Source organism: Rhamphochromis longiceps, linkage group LG12 (genome assembly GCF_057381845.1).
Source record: "Rhamphochromis longiceps isolate RC_006_pf linkage group LG12, R_longiceps_female_GT1.1, whole genome shotgun sequence".
Lineage (NCBI taxonomy): Eukaryota > Metazoa > Chordata > Actinopteri > Cichliformes > Cichlidae > Rhamphochromis > Rhamphochromis longiceps.
Genome location: NC_140568.1, coordinates 43,414,255 through 43,440,579, shown reverse-complemented (window position 1 = coordinate 43,440,579; position 26,325 = coordinate 43,414,255). Strand labels below are relative to the sequence as shown.

General features: G+C 40.6%; 2 protein-coding genes and 1 non-coding gene across 5 annotated transcripts in view; 2 read left to right on the top strand and 1 right to left on the bottom strand.

Moving 5' to 3' along the window:
* Nucleotides 1-559: 559 nt before the first annotated feature.
* LOC146658067 (STAM-binding protein-like A) lies at nucleotides 560-9,525 on the bottom strand. The gene is made up of 10 exons (XM_085426469.1): nucleotides 9,383-9,525; nucleotides 7,171-7,395; nucleotides 6,973-7,048; nucleotides 6,776-6,871; nucleotides 5,717-6,107; nucleotides 5,380-5,504; nucleotides 4,821-4,958; nucleotides 3,743-3,855; nucleotides 3,514-3,613; nucleotides 560-1,496 (listed from the first exon to the last, which is right to left on the bottom strand). The coding sequence occupies exons 2-10, from the start codon at nucleotides 7,371-7,373 to the stop codon at nucleotides 1,440-1,442; spliced, it is 1,299 nt and encodes a 432-aa protein (XP_085282595.1). The 5' UTR covers nucleotides 7,374-7,395; nucleotides 9,383-9,525; the 3' UTR covers nucleotides 560-1,439.
* A 607-nt stretch (nucleotides 9,526-10,132) lies between these two features.
* On the top strand, nucleotides 10,133-10,204 carry trnap-ugg (transfer RNA proline (anticodon UGG)). The gene has a single exon. It is a non-coding gene; the product is annotated as a tRNA-Pro (tRNA).
* A 1,560-nt stretch (nucleotides 10,205-11,764) lies between these two features.
* slc39a14 (solute carrier family 39 member 14) overlaps nucleotides 11,765-26,325 on the top strand; it is a 31,949-nt gene continuing 17,388 nt past the window's right edge. Inside the window, exons 1-2 of one of the 3 annotated variants that reach the window (XM_085426468.1) lie at nucleotides 11,765-11,992; nucleotides 24,985-25,163. The gene's annotated coding sequence lies outside the window, so the exon portion shown is untranslated. Of the gene's footprint in view, nucleotides 11,993-18,428; nucleotides 18,549-24,984; nucleotides 25,164-26,325 lie in introns of those variants that run through there. The other 2 variants (XM_085426466.1, XM_085426467.1) reach the window with 2 other exon arrangements.

Below are 26,325 nucleotides of genomic sequence, written 5' to 3'. Positions count from 1 at the left end.
CATTTACGCACTTGGCACAATAACACTATCTACAAAGCACAGATCAGACACGTTTTCAGCTTTATAAAGTGGAATATAAGGTGACCTCCACGCCAGATTTAAAACTGATTTATCCACAAAATCCTCAATTTCTAACTGAAGAGTTTATGTTTACATAAAAAACACAAACTGTCCTTCAGCTGCCTAATTTGTCCGACGGTCTGTTTCCAGAAAAAACAGCGTGTAAAACCTGCACTTACCCTGTATACTTTTGGAAAGCATTTTATTCGTTCCTCACGGGTCTGCTCGAGTTTGATCCACTATTTTGTGTTCTTCTTAGTGGAATCCTTCATATCACTGAACTTACCAAACTGGCTGCGTTTTCGCAAACTACAGGCTCACTTATGTAAAATGATCAATTTCCTTCATTACAAATCTGTTGAATCGTCCAGAACCGTCCTGTCCGAGCTTTGGACACGTATTTGTCTTCATCTTCTTTTTCCTCTTCCAATCTGTGTAGCTGCATCTCTTATTTCTGACATTATTTCTCAGTGTACAAACATAACAAGACAATACAGGATAAATTCATCTACAAGTTTATTCTTTTCTTGGCAATTAATTCGTAATTATGGCTAATCATTGACCTCTTCTAACAAGAGAAGGGAGCAAACAAAACTGGTTACAGAGGCATGATCCAGGGCCGGGTGGTTAGTAAAATGTTGTAATGTGGAGCATTCAGGTACATTCAGATTGCACACTTGTCCTCTGAAGCATGAACACATGATAAAGCTCGACCAATCCCTTATCCAAGAAACAATAAGGACATTTTTAAACTTCACACAGACACCTTTAACGGTAGAGGATGATCTGGAGTGATGGGGTATAAAAATAGAATACAGCGCAGCAACACAAGCACCGCCTGCATACCTGAGTTACAACTTGCTTTCACTTCTCTCATCACTCATTTAAAAGAACAAAGAATAAATTATATACTCCACACTGGACTTCATGTTGCAGACTGAAAAACTCAAAAACAAGTTTATGTTCTCATCCTTGGCACTTTATCCTTCAGGCAGAAACCAAAATGTGACGATGGTGCAAGAAAGGTTTGGGTTACCAGACGTGCGTCTCTCACTGATGAACGAACATCTTTATTAATGACAAAAGGAAAGAAGTACACCGCACACTGACAGAAACAAAGGGCCCCAAGAACAAGTCCTTCAGCTGGTTGCTTGTTTGGAAAGTGCAACAATATGTGGAATATCTTCTTAACAGAACAAAAAACATAAAAAGAAAAACGTTTGCAGCGTTGTTCTCTTTGAGAACAACCGAGGTCCATAATTATGGTAAACTCGCGGCCAGCATCTGCTCAGAACCGCCCTGAAAATAAAAATGAGTGTTTTTTTTCCCCAGCTTGATGAAACAGTCTGCGAGTGTTTTGGTGAAACAAAGGAAAGAGATCACCGCAAATCCATCATGGACACGGTGCCATCAGTGATGGTGACATGTCCGGCGTGCTGAAAAAGGAGAAACACATTTCAGTTACATGCTCAAACAGTTAGCCACTCTGGGGTACGGTACTCCAGGAAGAGTACCGTACCCCATTCCCATCCCTCCTCCCCCCAACAAGAGCTGGACTGGGAATCGCAGCAGACGTTTCATGTGGAGGCAGATATACGTCTCCTTGTGATTATAGCACAGTACTTTTGAAATATTTATTTCCTGGTTTACGCTCTCTTAACATTAATTAGCATGCTGTTGGCCAACGATGTGGACAGTGAGCCATTCATAAAGCTGTAATATCACACGTTTGCACACAAATAACTTGTGGAAAAATCCTTTTAAATTCTATTTTGGGACAAAAAGAATCAGTTTCTCAAGCTTTTGTTTTTTTAAACAGATTTGATTCTATACATGCAGTTTTTCATTACTGATGAAATAAATAAAAAAGCAATTCTCAGGAAGCTTTAGGTAGTTCGATCTGATGAAAGTTATCCAGCCCACAGATTAGTACGGAGTTAAAACTGGATGGCTTTCCTGATGCAACCCTCCCATCTATCCGCCTTTGGGACGGCCATTGTGAGGACACTAAGCTTGTGACTCCCTGAGGCTGGATTTGTGTCTCCTCCTTGTTTGGATGCTGGGATTCTTCACATGTTAGAGAAATGTGTTAACTATTAAAACATTTAAGTTATTTTATTGAAAAAGTAATAATCAAATCTATTTAAGATGTTTAATTTTTCTCTATGAACCTTTAATCTGACTGAGATACTGCAGTAAATATAAGAAAACGCCTCCTATTGAGTAGATTTGAGTACTCTTTGAGTTAACTAACCTTTTAAAAGTGACCCAAATATCTCACATAAGGAAGAAAGAAAAAGCTACACTGAACCCTGGGTCATCACTTCATCTGCACTTTTTTGGCAATAAGCCCTGCCCGTGCCAAAAATCATATATGACTTTCCACAGAAAACTGTGCACAGTACATCTACGTATCTGTAGGGAAGATAAACTGTACTCTACAGCTGCGGGAAACAAGATCTTTATTCTGGAGTGTTGCATCTACCTCCATACCACCCTGGCACGTAAAAAAAAAAACCAGGCATGTGAGAATTTTTAGTCATACGTTATAAACATGTTTACTTTTTGCAAGACTACAGTTGGATTCCTTTTGAGGTTATTTCCCATCATGCACATGGTGGAAATTTACAAGCAGAAAAACTGGAGCAGAAACAAGGAAGGAGCTTTTGGCCACACCTGCAGTTTTGTGTGGAGTAGTTTGTTCTAAATAAAGATAAAAGAGCTTTAAAAAAAATAAAAAAAAAAGATCTGGCAGAATGTGGGCACAGCATGGAGAGAGCGCAGACTTTGAAAACTTCAAATAACGTTAAACATGGCTGACTTTATTGGAACGCCAAGACAGGAAAAAGACTCAGTTTCCTGACCACCAAACAGCAGATGATGATGATGCAATCCCACTACAGCTTTAGTAAGACTTGAGGTTTTACTGCGACACTGAAATCACTTTAATAGTGATTTGGTGGGAGGCCAATACTTTTCCTTGTTCTAACTGGCTGGTTAGAGGCAAGTAAAATAAGTTTCCAGGGGAAGTCGTGAGGCTCAGTCACTCAGTCTGTCAAGATGAGATTATTTTTACATCATTATTAACAATCCTTCAAAAAATAAAAGACTCCAGTTAGTTACTGGAAATTATAATCCTGTTTAAACACTTTGGGATTTTCAAAATAAAATGTAACTCCAGTTATAGGAGTTATAGAAATTAATCTGGATGCACAGAAGATGTTTTCAATAAAAGCCACCAGTTAATTATAGGATGCTTTAGTGTTAGATTTTTCAAAATAACAGCGTGTTTTTCTTTTTTTGTGCCACTTGCAGTTAAATTTGTTTTTATAATCCTAAATCATCTATACAACTTCAATATCCCCAGAAATTGCATCGTTTTCTTTAGCGATACAAATTCTGTCCATTTGCGACAACACTGCATCTATGACTTCACAGCACAGATATACTTACTGTAAATAGAGGTGGCTCTTTGCTGTGAGGATGAAACCCTTTCTGTTTACATGTGGAAATCTCATCTGTTCCCCGATCTGTCAGTCTGAAGTAGCCAATTCTGAAACACACACACACACACACACACACACACACACACACACACAGTTAGATCACAGAAAAAGACAAAAAAAACAAAACAAAACATCCCATAGTCTGTAAAGACAGGACACTGAGTTCTCCAACTCACTCGTTGAATTTAGGCGAGCAGACTATAGCGATGGCCTCTGGCAGCATGATCTGGTAGGAGCAGTGCGTGTGGAGGTCTACGCTGGACAAGAAGGCTGTCTGTGTGGGGTGAGTCTGGGAAACACAGAGGGCAGACCTCAGTTTACTTCAGTGCTCATCACACAGCAGAACAGGACCAGTGGTAGCCATGAGGACTTATTCTTGTGAACCAAACTGTAGTTTATGCAGGTCAGAATGTCTAAAAAAAAAGTTTAACTATACACGTGAACTAATACAAACTCAAAACCAATCAGTGAACAGTTTTACATTAGGCGGCAGGTTTTAGTACCTACTCGCCACTTTGGTTGATACGAGGTTCCACACAGTTAAGCAGCATTAAAGTACGATTCATTACTGAAGAATGTGATGGGTGGTTTCTAATCCCTCTGTTTAGACAGTTTTTGACAGCCTCCATTAAACAGTCCTCAATTTTAGCTTCATATTTGAGCGTTGCTTCTTCCTGTTCTTGTCGCTATTTTCAGAATGTTTTTGTAGATGCAATGAGGTTGCAGTTACATCTTTACTCGTGTGACTGAGCCATTGGTTTGCTCTGAGTTAAGAAGAATCTCAGTATGAGGTGAGCGCTCTTATTTGTAGTATTCATATAGTATTTTAATTTATTTAATACAATGCTAATATTTGGTGTTGTTGTATTAATACAATATCACCACACAAAATATTACGATACTTTTTCCCCTCAGCCCTCGTGAACACATGAGGAAAATCTATTTTAGTGTGAAATCAGACACAGAGGATTACCTCACTATGAATCAGTGACCTCCTTTTTAAGACATTTTACAGGGTGGCTTTGGTGACGTCTTTATCTTCTGGTTATCGTCTTATTTATCATCTATGCCTGATTTTACTCCTATAATTTACACGCATTTATATTTTTCTCTTCTGACATGCTCTTGTTTTAAAATTTCAGTGAGTAATGTTTTAATCTATTCTTTGAATAAAGTTTATAAGCTAAGCTGATTGGTGTGGGTGACTCTGATTATTCGTCAGCACTGACGCCAACCTGCCCATCTTTTACTCACATGTATCCAGCCGAGTGTGATGAGATCATACTGGTCCTGCATGAGGAAGAGTTCCTCCTCGTTTTCCGTGTCACAATAGTCCGGTCCGCCGCACTGCTTTGGTACGATGACGTGGGTCACAGTAAACGCATTTCTGGTCTGGACCAAACACAAAAAGCGTCTTGCTTTTATACTCATTTAAATTATGCATGTCCTGCTGTCTGCCAAAGTGCTACCCAAGGGCACTGCCTGCACAAAATTAACACTGAGCACTTACAGAGCTGCTAGCAAAAACGCTCAGTCATGCTCATAGAAAAGTGGAAAGAGCTTGAAGTTAACCCCACCAGCAAATGATATAATGTAAACAATGGGCAGAGTAGCCAAAGAGCAATGAGATAAGAGTCAAATTATCTTCTACACCTCTGAAGAGGGACATCAACTGTTGTTTAATTTAAAATCCACATTCATAAAATGTTCACAGTCTCAGAATTATTGACACAACATTTAGCACCTCTGGGCTCAAGGGCTGCATAAAAGCAACCTATCGCTCCAGCATAGCTACACTGTTCCAGCTTCTTACCAGTTTGCCACATAGGATGCCACAAGTTTCTACAGCTCTGCTTGTGTTGGCCTCAGCCAACCTCAGAAAGCTCCGGCACAACTCAGCGGGAACAGCCAACTGCCGAAGGGCATCCACCATTGTATCTGCAGAGACCATACACAAAAGCTGAATGGGAAAGTTAGACTCTTGTGAGATTCTGAAACAAGTCATGGTGCAAACAAACAAACAAACGAAATTAAGTAGGTCGGGGGGGAAAGAAATCAGCTCAGAGGAATAAATACTTTCACCCAGGAGCAGGGCAGCGCTTTAAATCCTGTGAAGGCCAGCCCACCGTGACACAAAAGAATGAACTCACTGTTATTCCCCGGGCTGACCAGAGACCCCGGCTTGAGTGAGCGGTCAAAGCTGGGCGGGCCGGTGGTGGGTGTGCCGATGGATGTGGGAGGGCGGTTATGTTGGTGGTTGGACAGTTCACCTGGGATCTGAGGAAAGGTAGGGGAGACTAACGGGGGGCCCTGGATGCCTGGGATGAGGGGTGTGTCAGAGGAAGGCTCAGCCGGAGTGGCAAACTCCAGAAGCACTCGTTGGCGCTCCTTCTCCAACTCTTGGCGGCGGATCATCTCCTCAAAGGCACTGAACTGCTCCTGCTCCCGCTGCCGCCGCTGCATCTCAGCCACACGTTCCCGCTCTGCGTCCAGCGCTCGCTGCTTGGACTGCTGCCGCGCCAACACCTCCTCCTCCTCTTTCTGAGCATGTAGCAAACACATCACATACTGGCTTAGTTTCAGCCGTGGTTTCTCTTTTTGGCCCTTTTTTAAACAGCAACATTAAATGTATTGATCTTTTTGATGATGAAACAAGTTTGCTGTAGAACAGTTAGTGTGGCACATGAACTGCTACTGATTGACTATTCAAGGTCAGCTTAGGTGCATATTAATGAACTGTGATATGAGGTTACTGTGGGGCTTGTTAATGATTCACCTGCTTATGGACTTTAAATGTAAATTGGTTTTTATTTAATTACTTCAAATCTCTTAAACCTTTCCAGTGTGACTTAACCTCCTCGGACCTGGCGTCCACATATGTGGACATCACATTTTGGGATGTCTAGACCAAAATAAAAATTTTTACTCTACAAGGGCCTGATAACCACTAACGAGGACATTATACTGCAAATGTTCTACTGAAATTTAAAACAAATGTCCTCATATGTCAATCTTATTTTTGTCAGAGATAAAATCAGGTAAAAAAAAAAAATCTGGAAATTCTTTGTTTTTACATTCATCAGGTCCCAAACAGCCCAAATAGCAAAGAGAATTTAAAAATGCATGCCATGAAAGAGTTCGGGTCTTAGGAGGTTAATGCAGCAATGTGATGCAAGGGTGTAAATTCACAAAAGAGTGTCTCAGCTCACCTTTTTGACAAGATATTGAGCATATTCCTGTTCAAATCTTTTCAGTAGAGCCTTTTTGAGAATCTCAGCCTGAGGAAACGCAACATCCTTCAGTTTCTGTAGATTAATCAGAATGAAGTAAGTGAAGTAAGTGTCCAACTTTCCTTGAAAACAATTAGTAATGCAAAAAAACAAACAAAATAAAACTGGATGACGACCTTTAGTGTGTCCTTTTTCTCAGGAATGTTGGCTGTCTTATAATCCCGATGCTTGGGAAGTTTTTCTATAAAGAGCCTTAGGAGGGGGAAAAAAATATCAAGACCCATAAAGGTCAGAAAACTCTTAAGAGAGGTCTTTACGTAAACTCCTTCAGCTTACTTCAGTCAATGCGGACAGAAATGTGAAAAGACACTCACGTAATATATTTATTGTAAAGGACAAAGGCATGCTCGATGTTGCCCTCCTCCGTGTAGATGTTAGCCATGCGGATCATCTCCATGCCTGAGCGGAAGTAGCGGCGTGGGGGCATGTCGTCATTAATCTCCACCGAGCTGCCCTTCTTGGTCAGGGCGCGGACGCGCTCCTCCGGCTGCAGGCTGACATCAGTGTGATCGGCCATCACGATGGCTCAACCTGTAAGACTGGAGAAACAGGCTGACTCAGTGGTGCCTTTAAGCCAACAGTGGATTCATAACGCCGGGTTTAAACATCCGAGAGCCTTTGAACACACCGTCAATCTGAATTCTGACTTGGAGGTAAAACTAAACATGATTATTTTGGTTAATACTGAGAAAAAGACAATTTAACACAATTATTCAAAGACTGTGCAGAGTCAGACTTTCATTCTCAAACAGGAATTGGAAAGTCTAAGCAGGTAAAAAACAAAACTATAGAGCTAACTAGAGTGGGGAATAAATAAGAGAACATTTAGTTGGCCCCCTTTAAACCTCTAAAATGCTGCACATTTGTTTCACAGTTTTTATGTCAGACACTGCTTCATCTGCTTTCAGAACTCTTTACAACCTTCATGAGTCCTAAGGAAATGTACATTTTATTAGAAGTTAACAGCAAGAAGGAATCTTGAAAAAAAAATTAAGGCATATCCAGCTGGAGTTTTTAACAAATGACTCTATTAGGAATTCACAATGACATCACTGGAAACTATGCGTATATAGAGTATATTTTAAGTTAATTAATTCAGTAAGTATGTAGGAAACACAGACTCTCGTATACGCTAGCACAAAGAGGCAGTGTGTCCTCAGTATCAAGGCCACAACTCAGTCTAAAAATCACTGGCTGCTGAATATATTTAGGGAAAAAAAAACTGCTGGGAGGCTGCTATTGATTCTCCCATGATGGCTTCTTGGCTAGAAGGCACAGAAACACAGTGTGTAAAGAGGCGGCCACTTCTTAACAGTTTAGCTCAAGAGGTGTGGCGCTGATAAAAGCAGCGGAGGGGTGGTACTTGTGGTTCATGTTGTCCAGTGCTATCTACCGTTTTCTTTCTAACATACACAGCTGCACAAACAGTCTTGTCCCCCCCCCCCGCCCAAAACCCCCCCCAAAAAAAACAATACAATTGTGTGTGTATATATAGACTATATTATATATGGTCTATATAAAAAGTTCGTAATATTATGTAACACATATTTAGTCACTGCTTTGTTAAGTCTAAATTATTTATGTTGCCCACATAAAGTAGATGATGAACATAAAACTAAGGAGATATTCATGGAGAAAAACTAAACTTTATTACCAATTACAACACTGATATCTGCATAAAATATTGAAACTTGTTTTGTAGACTCAGAATAGGCCTGTAGGAAGTGACTACCCGTGATGGTATTTTTGGTAAACAAAATTTGCTTTATGGATAAGTGTCTGTAAGCCTAATTATAAAAACGGCTTAAAGATATTATGTATTTAAAAAGGTGTTATTTTTCATTTGGCTCCAATAGTCTTCTTCTAAGCAAGAAAGCCTAGAGAAACCTTAAACCTTTTAACATGATTATCCAGTAATCTACCCTTATTGTAGACTCACACAGAATTAAAACAGGCCAAAGAGATGACACAACCACAGCTGGGGTTGGCAGCGTGTGATACTAAATTTTAGTATTCAGTCATTCAGTCATCAAATGCGGGTAAAAATTAGATTTCTCAACATGACTGTGTATTTTAAGTCTATATAACTATATAATATCAAAATTAACCTGCAATAAAAACACGAATAAGGTGCTTGACGTGAATAAATTCCTTAGAAAATTTATTGACAGAGTATTTGAGAAAGTAAAACGTAAAAACCACAGTGACAGTAACTTTTATGTTTACAGTCAGTGTGATCTTTATAGAAACGGGTAAATTACAAATATGTCGTGCCAGACTTCGTTTTTTATCCAAACAATTTGCCAGCTCGGTCATGGCCTATTTAACCTTCAGGGTTGCTTTCACCTCCTTTAAAAACTTCACGACACTCCCTGTGTGTCACTATATTTTCCCATCGATCCCTGTATCCCTGTCACTGAACTGATCGAGCTCTTTAAAAACGTCGCGTTAGCCTGTGCTAAGTTAGCCTCTAATAAACGGGTAAAAAGCTCTCCACCTCCGTACAAATTCCATCATCCTTCTTACCTGATCGAGCCGTGAACCTGAACCCGAAGCTCCCACAGAACTACATACAAGTGGATAATAAACACGGTCAAATTACGGCCCCAAGGCTAATTGTTAGTAAGCTGCGCCTACAACCAACAGCATCTGTACACTTCCGCAATCAAAGCAACTTCCGCCCGACTAATCCTCACGCAAGCGCAGAAGTATCCCTGTAATTTAGTTTCTTTCGCATGGATATGGGCTTTGTGTTGTGTTTAAATATATATACACTGATCTGATTTTTAAAGGTGAAAATTTTCAGACAAAAATTGATTTATTTTAAGTGTTTGATGGTCATTTTGCAGTCTTTTGCTATTTGTTTGTGTAGCTATTGACTTCATGTGTTTTCAAGCTTTTCCTATATAAAAACATTTTCTAGCATTTCATTGGACAGTTCGCCTCGTACTTTACACACGCATGCGCTGTCCTTCCCCAGGTGGCCTCGTGCTCTGGTACTTTCCCTTGCTTAGTGATATGCATTTGAAACGGCTGGTCCAGAACAGCGGATGCGTTTCAGGCTGAATGGGGTGACGTCAGCCATCAGCCCAGGCACCAACCAATCAAACCACGGTATCCTGAGAGAGAGCGACGTGGTTACTCGTGCAGTCTGGCATCAAAATGTCGAGACCTTGATTACTGTGCTCAATAATGAATATACTGTATATTAACAGTGTAACCAGCAATTAGCCTAGCTCGTTCGAATATGATGGACGATGTTCCACGAAGCAGCATGGCTCGTTGGTCTAGGGGTATGATTCTCGCTTTGGGTGCGAGAGGTCCCGGGTTCAAATCCCGGACGAGCCCTTTATTTGTTAATGTTTACGGACTGTATGAGATCGTGGGCGCTTGGGCAGTAAAAAAAAAAGTATGCACATTCATTGATGTAGCGCACTTTATGCAAATGAGTTCTCACTGTGTTCGTCAGGCTTATCTGCGTGTCTTTAGGGTACTTTGTGGGTTTATTAATTATATAATCGTAAATAGAATTCACATGAAATGTTCTGAATTACACGGTAGGGATGGAACAACACATTTATTTTGAATTCCTTTTTGTGATCACAGTTTACTTCATTATATTAATTGAACATTTAAGGATGAAATTGGGAATTTAAACCAAAAATTAAATGACAAATAAATTTGGAAAATAAATCCATCCACTCCTTCTTTTGTAGAGTTCTTACCATAATAACATATTTGTTTGCTTTGGCATATTTTATATCATGACCTGTATTTATTTTATTATATTAAATTCATTTCTGCTAGTTTTTTTTTAAAGGTTTAAGATATTTAACAATATTGTTTAGCAACACATGAACGTTTTAAATCATTGGTCAGTTGCCACTAATGGATAAATAGCTTGTTGACCTACTTCTCATTTTTAAAATATTTTGCTTCCAAGGTGCCAGACTTTCATATAAGTTGGCAAAGTGGTTTTTTTTGGGTTTCTGCAGGTCTATCAAATTTCTTCTTTGCAATTTCTTCTTTCTATGCATAAAATACAACAAGCATTTTTGGGCATGTCTATCTCAAAAACCTACAATTTGTAATTTAGTTTACTCTTAAAAAAGAGAGACAAAGACAACAGAGTTTGACAGGCATGAAATAGTATTTCTGCACAAATAAAGTGACCCCCAAAGCATCTGAAATTAGGGTGTATTTCTTTTCTGAGGAAAAAAAAAGTTGGGGATGAAAGATGTGGCAGGCCTGAAAATCCTATCTACAGCAGGCAGAAAGGGAATCGGGTACGGTGGTGAATGTGTAAAGCCCTCTGTAAAACACAGTGGAAGCATGTTGATGGCTTTGCACTTCATGGCGATTGCCAAGATCTTATCAAAGACCTTATCTTATCAAAAATGACAGAAATATGGACACAGATAAATACTATGAGGGAATGTAATTTGGAGGGTGTCTGACTGGCAGAAGGTTTATTTTTCACAGACTGATCCCAAACAGACTGGCAATGCAGAAAAAGCATACTTGGATAGAAAAACACACAGAGGAGCATGGACCGGGCTAGCCAATGTTCAATAATGATGACCTCAACATTAGTGAATAGTCAACTACCTCACTTTTTGTTCAACAATAAACAACCCATAACAATCCTTTTTTGATCCTTTTAATTATAATTCAGGTAGTGTGGGATCATCTTGAGAATATGTAGAATGATGAAGTAAAATAGAATATCACAAAACATTAGTTAAACTAATGTTAGGTAAAAATAAAAAAAAGTAAAATAAATATAAATTTGAATGTAAAGTAATATAGCTCACACATAATCAGGGTACGGGGTTTTCGTGCAGTACCACCTTTGAACGCAAGGTGGCAGACACGACCATGTGGAAAAAGCCAGTGCGGTCTGTGACGCCACAGTGAAAACGACCACGTCCTCCACGCGTTCCTGCTGCCAGGGGCTAAAAAGCAAGCGTCCTGTCTGTGTGAACGCCTGAGCAGTGCCGGATGGATCGTCCCCACCACAGCTGACATTTTCACTCCCTGTATTTGACGTCGCGGTTCGTGTCGGAGCCACGGGAATCGAATTGTTGACAGGAATTGACGTCAAGCCTGATTTTCTGTCCCTAACAGTGGCACCCGGTAAGCTAACTCTCCAGGCTAATCTAAAACCAGCTAATATACCTGACTCCAGGTTATCAGACCACTAAGATAAAACGTCTGCTCAGTTTTATTGATGAACACAGGGTAGTGTGTCCGTGTTTATTCAACGTAAGCATTTAAGACCATAGCTAAATAATCAATTGTTTTTTTAGTGTAGAAGCTAACATTATAAAGCTAGATAAGTAATCTTCAAGCTTTTTAACTCATTCAGTTTTGGGTTTAGTGTTCTCCACGATAATCCATAGATTTGTCTTTGGTGAGAAATAAAGGAGTGCAGACAGGTGAGACTCACCCAGGTGTCTGTAGAAATCTGCCAATAAAAAAAGAGTCCCTTTAATGTATGCATGTAATATCTGTTTTCTGGCACACATTAAATCTCATTTTGGTCACTGGAAGTCGGAACTGTTATTCAGTACTACTACTGCTTCTAATTTTTACTCAACTTATATACAGATGTATTGCATAGGATGAGTTAATTGTTAATTTATCTTTTATTGCTCACGCTGACAGTTGCTTAAACCTGTAAAGTCCACTGCCTCGTCAGTCGTTTAGGGTCGCTTGTAGTTTATAGGTCACATTATGAAATGTTATAGTTTATATTACAGTCTGCAGAAAGTTAAAAGTAATAATGATTAGGAGTATTGTGAATGAGGTTGGAGACTTTACAAGTATCTCAAAGGCCCTTTATTTTAATTGTTAACTTTACAATTCAGTTTAGTGTTTTATTTAGTTGTATTTCATTTTATTACTTTCAGTGTTATTGTTGTAAAATAACTACAGTGTGTGTGCATACAGACACTATGGTTTGGAGATATGAGCACAGAGGGGTGTACTACAAACATGGTTTAACACAGCCAGCCTTTCTTTGCATTAGCTGGTGTGACCAAACCTAAAACCACATTTGGGGATAAAAGATATCAAATTCTCTGTTAAGCTGACTTTCTGCTTCAGGCTCTGTGGGCTTTCACATATAAAGGGGCATGTCGCATATGTCATATGATTCTTGCTTTATAAGATATACATTAATAATTTTTTAAAGCAATGATGTTAAATTTGTTTGGTGCTGAACTTTGTAAAATAAAAAAGCATGGCAGCTTTTCCTTTGACAGCTCTCTCTCTGTGCGTGCACCACCTACACAAACATGTTGTGCGTGGAGTGGAGCCAACACTAGACATGTGAAGGGAAATACTATTAATAGAGTTTGGATTGCAGGTGAGAAATGAGCAAAGATCTGATCTGAAAAGATGTGCCTGTTGTCACTGATGCATGATCTGGCTTTTTTCAGTCAGGATTAGACTGACATCTGTCCTCCTCTTGCCATCAGTGGTGCATTTTCGATATGAAATTGGGACGGGTGAGATGTTTCACTGCTCTCACAGGCCCGTTGGGTGATGTGTATGCGCTTTACTTTGTGTGCTAAAGGCCCTGGATTCATATTTTGTTTGTTCCACGCCTGTATGATAGCACATAATAATGCGCTATCATACATACTTTATATGTGCATTATCTGCAAGCACCTCAAGCTTTACAGTTCTATACAACAAGATGCTTTACTTTATGTGTGAGTCTGCCGTTTTCAAAGGCTTTTCTGACTGCTATCATGGCTTGCTGTGCGTCTCGTTGTTCTTCAAGCATTTAACTTGTCCCAGGTCATGGTTTCCTTTCACTAATGGATTTCAAAAAATTGCGTAAAAAGTGCACGCAACAACAAAAACACTATAATTCAGAAACACGGTTTGCTGATCTGTTCAGCTGTTCGTGGCACTTCCTACGTTGAAATAAACGTCATCGTGTTTTCAGAACAAACTATCACGTGTCAGCCATTATTTGCAAAACCCAAATTTTACATTTTTGCAGGAAATGTAGTTTATTTTCCCCCTCGGGGCCTTTTAAATGCCAACTGGTGCTACTGAAAGAACTATACAGTTTCTGTATAATTCCAGGAACACTTAGAACTTTGACCTGTTGAAAATGGTTTATTTTGATGCACATGCTGCATTTTGCAAATTGTGCACAATATTTATTTTTGTTTTTGCTGCAGTTTTTAAAAATGAGCTTATCTCAGAAATTATGAAGACACTTAAAATAAACTTCCTGTGGTTGGAAACTATTTTGCATAATGTTTTTGCATTTATAGATTTAAGGGATATCTTTCACATTTCTGTAACTAGAAAAACGATTTTCAGTTTCTTTTGTAGTATTTGCACTTTTTAGCAATTTATGTAGTTACTAGGGGTAAAACGATACACAAAATTCACGGTTGGTTCGATACTTTGGTGACACGGTTCAATATTTTTTCGATACAAAGAAAATGTTCATGCTTTTTTAATTTGTCATTTATTAAAATTATAAATATATATTTTAACTCAAACGTACAGTTTTTAAATTTAATGTTGCTGAAACAACAAAATACTAAATCTATCTGATGGAGAAATCCCTCATCTTTGGAAAAGAGAGTTTATTACAGAGAAATGTCTCTTTCCAAAATAAAAGCTATACTATAGCTTCTTCTGGGCTATATTCTCAGCAGCATATTAAACATATCAGGTCCCCATAAGGAGAATCCTGTGCTAACGGCTGTCTAAATGACTCGGGTAAAGTTTGTAGCATGCATGCTTGTTGTTTTTGTCTGCTTCCACTTGTCTTTGCACTAGGATGATGTTGGAGTAAATGTGCAGTCATATTCGTTGTGTTCCCACTAGTGCTGTCAGCGTTAATCTCGTTAAAATGACATTAACGGCATAACGCGGCAAATCTCCGTTAACGAGTTACCGTGGATCACCCCGTGCGTGGGGCTGGACGGCGTCAACACGTTAACAAGCTAACTGCGCTAACGCACTAGTTCCCACCAATTGAGCATTGCGTGGCACATCCGACATACTGTTTTACTTTTGTCCATGACGCGCTTACCATCAGGGTCATACTTCACATGAAAACCAAAATAGTTCCAAACGCCAGATCTGAATGAGGGTGGGGGAGGTTCAATTTCGGGTAGCGTTCAGGCAGTTGCCATGTTGCAACGAGATTAGCTTCTGTCTTGCTAGCTTGCGCTGCGCTCAGTGGATCTGCGCTGGACAGTGCAGCCTAGGCGGAGTAGTCGAACGCAGATCCACTGAGTTCTCAACACAGACAGCATCGTCAGAAGAAAAGTATGGGCTCAAAATGTGGTCATAAATATTTTGTACTTGTAAATCAGTTTTATATGTGTAAAAATAATTTGTGTGTGTGTGTGTGTGTGTGTGTGTGTGTGTGTGTGTGTAAAAAGAAACAAACTCTTGTAGAGGACATAAAGTCAGAGGTAGAAAAGACAAGGAGCAGGTGCATCTAGTACAGGTAGAGCTGCTGCAAAAACCCACAGAGCCCAGCAGCCAGCGCAACAAATTCTGGATCCTTTGCTTTTAGTTAGCAGTTAGCATTAGCAGCACATCCTGCATCCAATGTGAAAGGACTTTTATGCTGCGCACTGTGACTCACAGCAATGGTCCCGGGTCAGCCCTGACTTTGTGTTAAACTAATCCTAAAGTAATAATGGTATTTCTAACCACTGACATATCACAACTTTATCCTTTCAACAGCTACTGAAAGTTAGGGGACCTAGCTGCTATCGGATATTTATATAGAGATCCCCCAGCTTCAAACTGTATTACCCTTCAAGGCAAGGCAAGGCAAATTTATTTGTATAGCACAATTCAACAACAAGGTGATTCAAAGTGCTTTACAGAGACATTAGAAACAAAAACAGATAAAAAGCATGATTTAAAATTGATTAAAACAAGCAAGTAAACAAACTAACTAAACACACACATTCACATTCACACCTGTTCGCGCGATCTGAACCCTTATCGTAAGGGGAGCTACCAGTCCTTCTGTGGACGAGCTACTTTCTATTTTAAATTCCCTGAATTTAAAATAGAATTCAGGGAAGACCCAGCTGGGTCTAGAGTCTAGACCCAGCTGGGTCTAGACTCTAGACCCAGCTGGGGAGCTACCCAGAGCTCTAAACCCACACCTGTTCGCGCGATCTGAACCCTGCAGGACCTGCAGTTCAAAAAAAGCGCCCCTCCGACAGCCAAACCCATCTGTTCTCTGATTGGATTGTTACATTTGTGATTGACATGACATTGACCAATCAGATGAAAGGAAGAAAAATAGGGTCAAAATTCGTACTTGTAACTTGCAGGGTTTTTTTTTGGCTAAGTCCACACTCAAATCTTTTTTTACGCACACTCAAATCTTTTTTTACGCACACTCAAATCTTTTTTACGCACACACAAATTCTTTTTACACATACTAAACTGATTTACAAGTACAAAATATTTATGACCACATTTTGAGCCCATAGTGAAAAGTTGATAAAATAAATACAATTTTTTGTATTGTTCGATACATATGCGTACTGAACTGAAAGCACTGTATCGAACGGTTCCATATCGATACGAGTATTGTTGCACCCCTAGTAGTTACTATGGACTTAATGCATACCTATTATTAAAATTTGGGATATAATGGTTGTATTGATGCATAGCAACTTGAAATACTCCAAAAAAAGGCTCTACAGCATTTGGATCAGAGCTTCAGTAAGAAATGCAGATTCTTTGAAACAACTTTATTCATGTTGGCTGCAGTCTAAAAATAATGTTACTGCGCTTTATACAGAAGAATAACAGTAACAACAACAAAAGAAAAACCCATAGTGACTTGAGCAAGATTTCGTCCGTTAGAGGTTCTGAATGATTTTTGATTACCCAGCCATAGCATGCAGCATATTTACAGTCTGGTTTAGAAATGCTTTTGGCCTCTATGAATAGTTTCCTTCTTCATAACAGCTCTGAGAAGGCTGATTATTATTATTTTTTTGGTCTTTTACTTTGTTCATCTGGATGATTCTTCAGAGCTCTGTCCACATTAATTGACAGGTCCTGACCAGGCCTCACTACTCTGAGTCATTAAACTGGATCATGCATGTGCTGTTGTTACCTGTGGGAGTGTTTTTAATCTAATTTTAGGGCTTACTGTGTAATCCATGATGTCCGTGCTCAAGGTTTAGTGATGAAATTCTAGTATTTTGTTAGTTTTGGCTCTCATTAGCTGTGCCTGTGTTTCACCCATACAGTTTTGCCCCAGTGTTTGCAAATAACTTAGGTGTCCAACTCCAGGCCTCGAGGTTTTAGGTATCACCATCGCCGTAACTTTGTGCTGAACATTGGCGGGGTTAAGATCTCTGTCTAAATAAATAAATAAATAAATCTGGGTATATTCCCAGATGATTAAACATGAAACGATTTTGCTGGTAATAACTGAAAAGAGTAAAGATAATCAATAACCTCTTTATGCAAGATAATTCATAATTTTATTGGGAGGGTTATATTGATTGGGTCTGATTATTGGGGGGGGGGGGGGGTGATAACCCCCCTAACCCACCTGTAAATTTTGCCCCTGGATATCACCCTGGGTCAACACACCTGAATCAAGTGACCAGTTCATTACCAGCCTCTGGAGAACTTCAAGACATGTTGAGGAGGTCATTTAACCATTTAAATCAGCTGTGATGGATCTAAAACCTGCAGGACACCGGCCCTTGAGGCCTGGAGTTCCCCGCCCCTGGTAGGGAGTATGATTCTCTGCATGAGGTCCTAGGTTCAAATCCTGGACCAGCTCTTTGTCTATAAGTGTGTTTGTGGTAAATGATTTGATTTCTGTAAACACCCCAAGCTGTACAATATTCAGTCGTCCTCTCAGCAATTACTTTATTGACATGTTTCATACAAGATCATTTCCAAGAGCTCGTTTTCATGTGCTTGTTTTATCTGGTTTTTGTGCTGATTTCAGTTACATATAGTTAGTCAATGATCTGTAGTTTAATTAGTTTTATTTTATTTTTTAATTTGTACCTCACTCAGTTCATTTTTATTATTATTTTTTAATCAGTGCATTATTTAACCTACTTGAAAAAGGTTTATGGTCTAAGACTGGATTTAATCCACGTCATGTTTAACTTACTCTTGATAAAAAAACTCTACCTTAACTAATTTGATGGCTGCAGTTTATCTTTAATGTTCTCTTAAAGTAAAAAGGAAACAGTAACCCACCACTTAAAATGTGTGTAACTTCCTTCAGTGCACGTGCTCTGTGGCTTTCTGTGTCTGGATTCCTTCCCTGGGTAAGAGAGATGGGGTCTGAGTCAGTCCGGGTCACGTCGAAACCCTTTAATTTTATGGTTGGTGGTCGTTTGGAGTGTAGTCAGGATGAGTGGAGCACAATAACAATGTGTTTGGTGAACCAAAACAGTGCCCACAGCTATCACTCTATCATCTAATGACGGCTTTGGTTGATGATAACTGCACGAGAACCAAGCGAAACAGTAATTAGGGGTTGATGAAGGCATGCACAGCCTCACCTGGTCTTCCCTGTGGTTGTATATAAAGTGGCCTGAGAGGACAGAGTGCAGATGTGAGAGGACGGACGAGATGTGAGGTGCAAACTGCTGGAAATTGCAAAGGATCTGTTCAAAAGCAGTCTCCATTCATAGAAAAGGTAGGATGAAATGCATGCTCTGTAGTCAGCACAAGTCTGCAGAGAAAGCCTGTTGAAACCAGATCAGAGATCTGAGAGCTTGTTTATGTTTTTAGATTTGTCACAAGTCTGATAAGTACAGTTATTGGACTAATAAGAGTGACTGATATTGAATGTAATTTTGCTATTTAGTGACACAACCCTCCTTATTTATCCAGGTTTGGGACTGGCAGTCGTTACTTTTGTTATTTAAAGACCTAAATATTGATTTTATGGAAACACACATGGCATGGCAGCATTTAATACCAAGTGTTCTTATCATCATTTTGTTGGGCAACATGAATGAAATCACTGCCTGTTAATCATTGAAATCTCTAAAAAAACTATCTCTGTACGATCTCTTCGACTTCAGAGTGCAGAGTTTTATCTTTCCCCGAAGAGCATCGGTAAGAAATACGGATTCTTAGAAGCAACTTTATTTGTTCTGGCTGCAATATAAAAATAACTTTATTGCTCTGTAAGCCTCTATATATGATCCTAAAACAGAGCACTTTGTACTTTTTTGTTTTTTTTTACCTTATGTCAGTTTTTCAAATAGATCAAGCCTAAGTTTGAATTCATTTTTAAAATTCTTTTTTATATTTATCCTTTATTATCAGAGTTTAAACGCCTGAACATAGTTAAGCGTTTGTCATTCGCTGGTACGTCAGGTGTTAATGACGGAGCTGTGATACTGATGAATGTGTTCTCGTCCACAGACGGCATTTATGGCAGCTTTACCTGCTTCACACTGGCCAAAGTTTTATTTCTCCTTGTAAAATCTCCCTTCAGTAGACCTACCCCAGTTTGTGATCAGTAATATAACACCAACGCCATCCCTTTCATGTGAACGTGTTAATATCTAGCCTGATAAATGCTGTGTTGACTTATTACTTCTCTGTACAGATTTGTGATCTTCCCCAGCTGAAAGTAAGGATAAGAATTGTTACGAGTGACTGCAATTATGCTGTTTGATTTTATTTTTGGAAAAATACAAAGTACATCTTACTTAATCTTACAGTTTCAGGCGCCTCTTTTATTCACTGCTTTGTTTGGTTTAATTCCCCTGTGCTCTTCTTTTGTTTCGTTTTGTTACGAAATTCCACTTTTCTTCTTCTTTTTTTGTTACACCTACTTGTTTCTTGAGATCTGCCTCTTCAGACTACCCTTTTAAAACTTTCTGGTGCCAAATGACGACATCTATGCTCCTTGTACGGAGCCTCATGGTGCCGGCTTATTTAAAAAGGCGAAATGCGAGCAGAAAGTTTCTTTCTGTGCTTTATGATGGATGGTTTAGTTTGTGGATTAGCTCATCAGTATGCATCACCCTAATTACTCACAAATTTATTAAAAGGATGCGTGGGTTTGGAGTGGTCATGGTTTGTTTGGTTAAACTAATCCATGGAAAGCAGTTATTCATGTTGTTTTTGAGGCTGGTGGTAAAGTGTCAGCCAGAAGTCCTGTGAGACCTGTAACCCACCGCTGACTTCATTTCTGCCTTGTCAGCACACGAAGTTGGTGATGACGAGGGAAACTGGTCATCGAGCGGTGTTTACACGTGGGTGCAGTAGCCGTGAGATGTGACCGTAGTGCAGAAAACACTGGTAATAATGGTTAATCACCACAAGGCAAAGGGGGACTATAGGAGGAGGATCGAGGACCATTTGAAGAGTAATACCAGCCGGCAGGTGTGGCAAGGCATCCAGCACCTAACCAACTATAAGATCAATCTCGGAGCTGCGGATGGTGACCTGGAGCTGGCAGAGGAGCTGAATATCTTCTTTGCCCGCTTTGAGACCAGGGTACCGGAGGTATTGGAGCCACAGCAGCAACACGCCACCCATAGCAGCACCACCCTCACCCTGGAAGAGCACGAGGTGAGGCGCATGCTGCAGGCTGTTAACCCGAGGAAGGCGGCGGGTCCTGATGGTGTGCCAGGTCGAATATTGAGGGATTGTGCAGGACAGCTGGCTGGGATCTTCACCAGGATTTTCAACAAATCCCTCGCACAGGCGACTGTCCCACTCTGCCTGAAGTCCTCCACCATAGTCCCCTTGCCTAAGAAGCCCCACATCACCGGCCTGAATGACTACAGACCGGTGGCACTCACCCCAGTGGTAATGAAATGCTTTGAGAAGCTGGTCCGCAGACACATCACAGCAGCCCTGCCCCGCAGCCTGGATCCACACCAGTTTGCCTACAGAGCAAACCGATCCACGGAAGACGCTGTAGCCACAGCACTCCATGCTGCATTAACTCACCTGGAAGAGCATGGTAGCTATGTGCGGATGCTCTTCGTGGATTACTGCTCAGCTTTTAACACCATCCTTCCACACAAACTGGTGGCCAAGCTACAAGACCTGGGGCTTCCATACAGCACCTGCATGTGGATCAATAGCTTCCTCTCGGGCCGTAGACAGAGAGTCAGAGTTGGCCATCACACATCCTCAGCCCTGAGTCTCAGCACTGGCTCACCCCAGGGCTGTGTGCTCAGTCCACTGCTCTACTCTCTCTACACACACGACTGCACTCCTCGCCACCACAGCAACATCTTTGTGAAATTTGCAGATGACACCACAGTGGTGGGGCTCATTTCCAAGGGAGACAAGTCTACGTACAGAGACGAGGTGGAGCAGCTGACGTCATGGTGTAAGGCCAATAACCTCCTCCTCAACACTTCAAAAACCAAAGAACTCATAATAGACTTCAGAAGGAAAAAGGCAGAGATCCAACCACTATTCATAAATGGGGACTGTGTAGAAAGGGTGGCAAGCTTCCGCTTCCTGGGAGTCAATATAGAGGAGAACCTTTCCTGGAGTGTGAACACCTCCGAGCTGCTGAAAAAGGCCCAACAGAGACTGTACTTCCTGAGAATTCTCAGGAGGAATAACATCACACAGAGACTGCTGGTGTCCTTCTACAGAGCCACCATTGAGAGTGTTCTAACTTACTGCATATGCATCTGGTACACTAGCTGCACAGGGGCTCAGAGGAAAGCACTCCAAGGGATCATTAACACCGCCCAAAAGATCACTGGCTGCCCTCTCCCCACACTGGAAGTTCTACACAACGCCCACTGTTTTGAAAAGGCCCAAAACATCATAAAAGACACCTCACATCCTGGCCACTCCCTGTTCGAACTGTTGCCCTCAGGCAGACGGTACAGGGCAATCAGAGCAAGGACTAATAGACTCAAACACAGCTGTTATCCAACTGCAATAACACATCTGAATACTACAAAAAAATGTCCATCACGCCACTCTTGTGTTAATCTATGCACGGTCTGAAGCATGTGTGTGGGAATGTATGTGAATGTTTTACTGTTATATCTTATTAGTATTTTAAGTATTCTATCTATTTTATTTATTGAATTTTATTGTTTTATTTATATTTTGATATTGCTAGGGATGATGCAATGATCGGGGACCATTCTTAATTTCGTTGTTCTCATGACAATGACAATAAAGTTTCTGATTCTGATTCTGAAAGTGCTCTGATACCGCGGTGACCTCAGCCTGCGAGTTTCTCTGGCTGCAGTATTCTCATGCTTGCTCGTGGATGGCTACCTGATCTGTAACGGAAACCCGATTTGTCTTGTGTGTCCTTCCTGTCAGCGCTTCAGTTTGACGGGATTCATTTTCATGCCAGTGTTAGATTAGATTTCCTCTTCATTGGTATTTCATATTATAGAGAAATATAATCATTGTATTTATACTTATTTGTATTTAAATGGTGTATTTAAATGCCAGTTACACTTATTTTGAAAATGGGAACAAATCTTCAAGAATACATACTAATAAAAAAAAATGTATCACTGAAATGATAAGTGAACATTATATGTTTACTTATTTGGGGGGTTGGGTATGGATCAGGGAGAGATTATCCTGTCACGATGGGAGCCTAAAAAGACAAAGTCAGACAAACAGGTGACGTCCTGAGACATCCGAGGTCCTCTGCGTGCTGTCGGGATTGGTGACTAAGCTTTTTCCCTCCTTCACCCCTGTGCCAGCTCCCATGTAATCATCATGCTTTCCATCCATGGCCTTCACCATCATGTTGAAGAGCTCACATCTGTGCTGCAGACTGCCAGTCTCGTCTGCCAGCCTTTATCTTATCTGTGGGCACACACACACCACTAAAACAGACATGGTGACCACTAAAACAGACATGGTGACATGAGCGTGACCCAACATTCGGGGCACTTGTTTTGATTGGACCGTAGCCATCTGCCAGTGAGGAATGTTTCTGCTCCTTCACTGTTTATCATAGCTCGACTTTTTGGAGCTGCACATCCTCCAGACGCTGAGATGCATGTGTGTATTTAGTGTGTGTAACCTGGAGATTATCCCAGGCAGGTTTCTAACACAGCAATTATGGTGCTCGTGTTGATATTGACATTTGATAGTTGACGATTTATGTCATCGACTGACTGCAAACATCCTTGTTGCATGTGTGTGGTGCATGCGTGTGTGTGTGAGCGTGTATTTATATCATTGTGGGGACCAAAAATTGGAAGCTTACTATACTTGTGGGGACCAGCAGCACTTACGGGGACCTAAATCAGGGTCCCTGCAAGTTTGAAGGCATTTCTGAGACTCAAAATGTGGTTTTAGTGTAAAGGCTACAGTTAGGTTATGGTTAGGTATATTAGGGTTAGGCATTCATTTTTGATGGTTAGGGTAAGCATTATGCCAATTAGATGTCCTCACAAGATGTGAATACCCGACATGTTGTGTTTGTGTTAAGGAAGATTACATGGCTGGTTCTTAAGTTTCAACATATTAATTGAATGTTAAAGCCTTTCTTCCTGTGTTTGTTGGGTGGTTCATGTGTAACGTAGCAGCAGAGCTTCTAGTCTTCTGGGCTTGGTTGGTGTCTGCCCATTTTCTTTGGTTTTAGAGGAATTAACACATACATATTGGGAAACTTTTGAGTCAGACTTGTTAGGCTGCAAAAAGAACCAGAAAACTGTAATATACTGTCCTGTAGAAAATGCGTCTTGGCTTTTCCCCTCAGTACTGGTCTCTTTAACATGTTCTCCCCTTCTTCTAGACAAACATTTGTCTCGAACATGCCCGTGAATGCGTTTCACCTTTGTGCTTTCACTCTCTAATATAGGCTGACACACCTTGACTCTCTTATAAAAAAATAAATGCACAAGATGAGAGAGATATCAGTTTACTTCTGGCAGCTTTCCTTGGTTTTCACAGGGACCACTAACAGCAGTTAAACCACAAGGTGAAGCTTCAAAACAGCTGGCTGTTACTTCATCTCATTCTTAAGATTAGAGGTACTTAAGACCTTTTTATTTAACCAAGCAAATCCTGTTAATATGAGGATGTTTGGCTAAGGCAGTGGCATTATAAAAAGAAATCAAATATCTGCTAGGCTTCTGTCAACTACTTAACACAAACAGTCTGACTTCACAGACCCATGAAATATGTTGCACCACTTCTATTTTGCACATCAGCGTGCTCAGTTTTAAGCCTTTCTCACAAATAGACTCTACAGATTGCACAACATAGTGTCCACCACACTCTCCCACTGCCTACTGCAGGAAAACCTCAGCTTTAAAAAGTTAGGAGCAAGTATTTGTTGTATTAATTTTAGCTTGACTAATTTATTTTAGTACCATTGTTTACTCTCAGCTTCCCCGTGTGCCTGAACATTAGCAGCCAGCAGGAAAGAGGCCAAGGTTCAGAGCTCCTGCAACTTTAAGGAGGATTGTGCAACAGAGACTTGCAGGGAAGAAAGTTTGAAAAAGTGGTACCTAAAGATGCTTTTGAAGTTTTATTCTATCTCTCTCCTCCACCAACTCCAGAATAAGGCCTCATTAGGCCAAGTGGAGGGGAAAATGTGGGAGAGAGGGTGTAATTCACTGGGGAGAAGAGGAGAGTCTTCTCTTTGCCTCCTCAGATCAGAGACCTTTGGAGAGAGACGTAAAGACGGTGCCTGAACTCAAATTGGTTAGTCAACTTTCCCCAGATAAAATAAAACTTTTACTTTTTCAGGTAAGGCTGCATTTTTCCAAAACATCAGTGATGTTTGGAAGTGAGAAATTTCAAAGTGAATCATCCTGATCACTTGCTTGCACGTCGGCCTGCTTTTTCTTAATTAATCTTTTTCAGAGCTGTTTAACGCTTCAGTTTTAAGTAACTGCATAGGTGTCAACAAGAAACACTTCAGTTGCAGAAAAGAAATATTCAGGGTTCGGCTCAGTTCTTGACTTTGTGGATCGAGTCTCAGACAGGAAGAGGACGAATCGATGGATAAGAGAACACACGGTAGATTTGAGCTGGCAGCTGCCATGTCAGGTTTCTTTTTAGTCCTCATTTCTTTTTGTCTACCTCTCCCTATTTGTTTCCTCCTAACCAGCGACTTGTAACCTTCATTTTATCTGTCTCCCTCTCTTCCACAGCCCGCTGCACTCCTGAGGACCCTGCTGCTCTCTCCAGACTCACATTTCTCCCTCCCCACATCTATCTCAGCTCTCAAGTTACCCGTGAGCATTACTCAGCAGGCTGGGAGCCTCAGGGCAGACCGACTGAAACAGCCTCTTTACTCACCGGCTATCATTACGCACCTCTGTAGGAAAAGGTGAGCGCTTCTTTACAACAAAATGAATGGCTGTGTTTATTCAGCCCAGCTTTGCTTGTAGACCTGCAGGGTGCACAGACATGAATAGAGACTCTGTTACAACAGTGGACCCTATGTGGACATGATCCTATGTGATGTCAGAGTTTTTAAAAAAGTGGAAATCATAAGGGTTTTATATAGTCGAAACACACAGTGTTGGATAAATCCCACCAACACCGATTGAGTAAAGTGTTGAAAGACCAGTAAATCCTATTTCCGGTCGACAGAGATTGTCGGTGATAATCTGTGTGCTATAATTTCCTGTAATTGGGGACTGTGTTTATTCCACTGTTTCCTGTTCTCAGCTTGTGCTTCGTGCTACAAAAGCTCTTTGTGTCACCTTGTGTGTTTGGTGTTTAATTAGAAGTTCACAGCTTTGCTTCAAGCAGCAGTTATTTTGTATATTATAGAGTGTTTTGGTACCAGTGTTTCTCCTGCTTTGGATGAAGCTCTGTTACAAGCTCCCAAAATCTTTCAGTTGTCATAATTCAGAAGAGAATCAATCTTGGGCTCAGGAAGACTTCAGTGTGGACATTAAACTTAGGGTCAGGACTTTTTCATAGTGAGCAATCCAAACCACACAGCAGCATATTATTGTTGTAGATCGAATAATACAATAAAAATTAAAGTAATGTCCACGGTGTAGACTGCGCCACTATTTTCCTCCTCTGACACACGAGCAGAAATCAGCTGATTGTGCCTAGAGTATGGATAGCCAGGCAGACTAACCATTCCAAGGAATTGGACTACTGGGTTCTCAATTCCCATCCCTACTGACGAGTCTCCCAGTACCTGTTGCCACAATGCTTCACCTTAGTAATGCTATTAGCCCGGTAATGAGCAGTGCCTGGTTCCCTCCAGACATGATGCCTGGATTCAGGCCAAAGAGTGCAATCTTTGTTTCATCAGAGTGAAGAATTGTTTCTCATGGTCCGAGAGTCCTTCAGGTGCCTTTTGACAAACTCCGGGCAGGCTGGGATGTGGCCTCCCCGATGAAGGCCCGTCTACCTCGATCGCTCAGATTGGCCGGGATTAATAAGATAAACATGAGAAACATCAACCCATATATTACTGTTAGCGTGCTTGTTTTCTATCAGAAAATTGTCAGTATGCGTCAAAATTA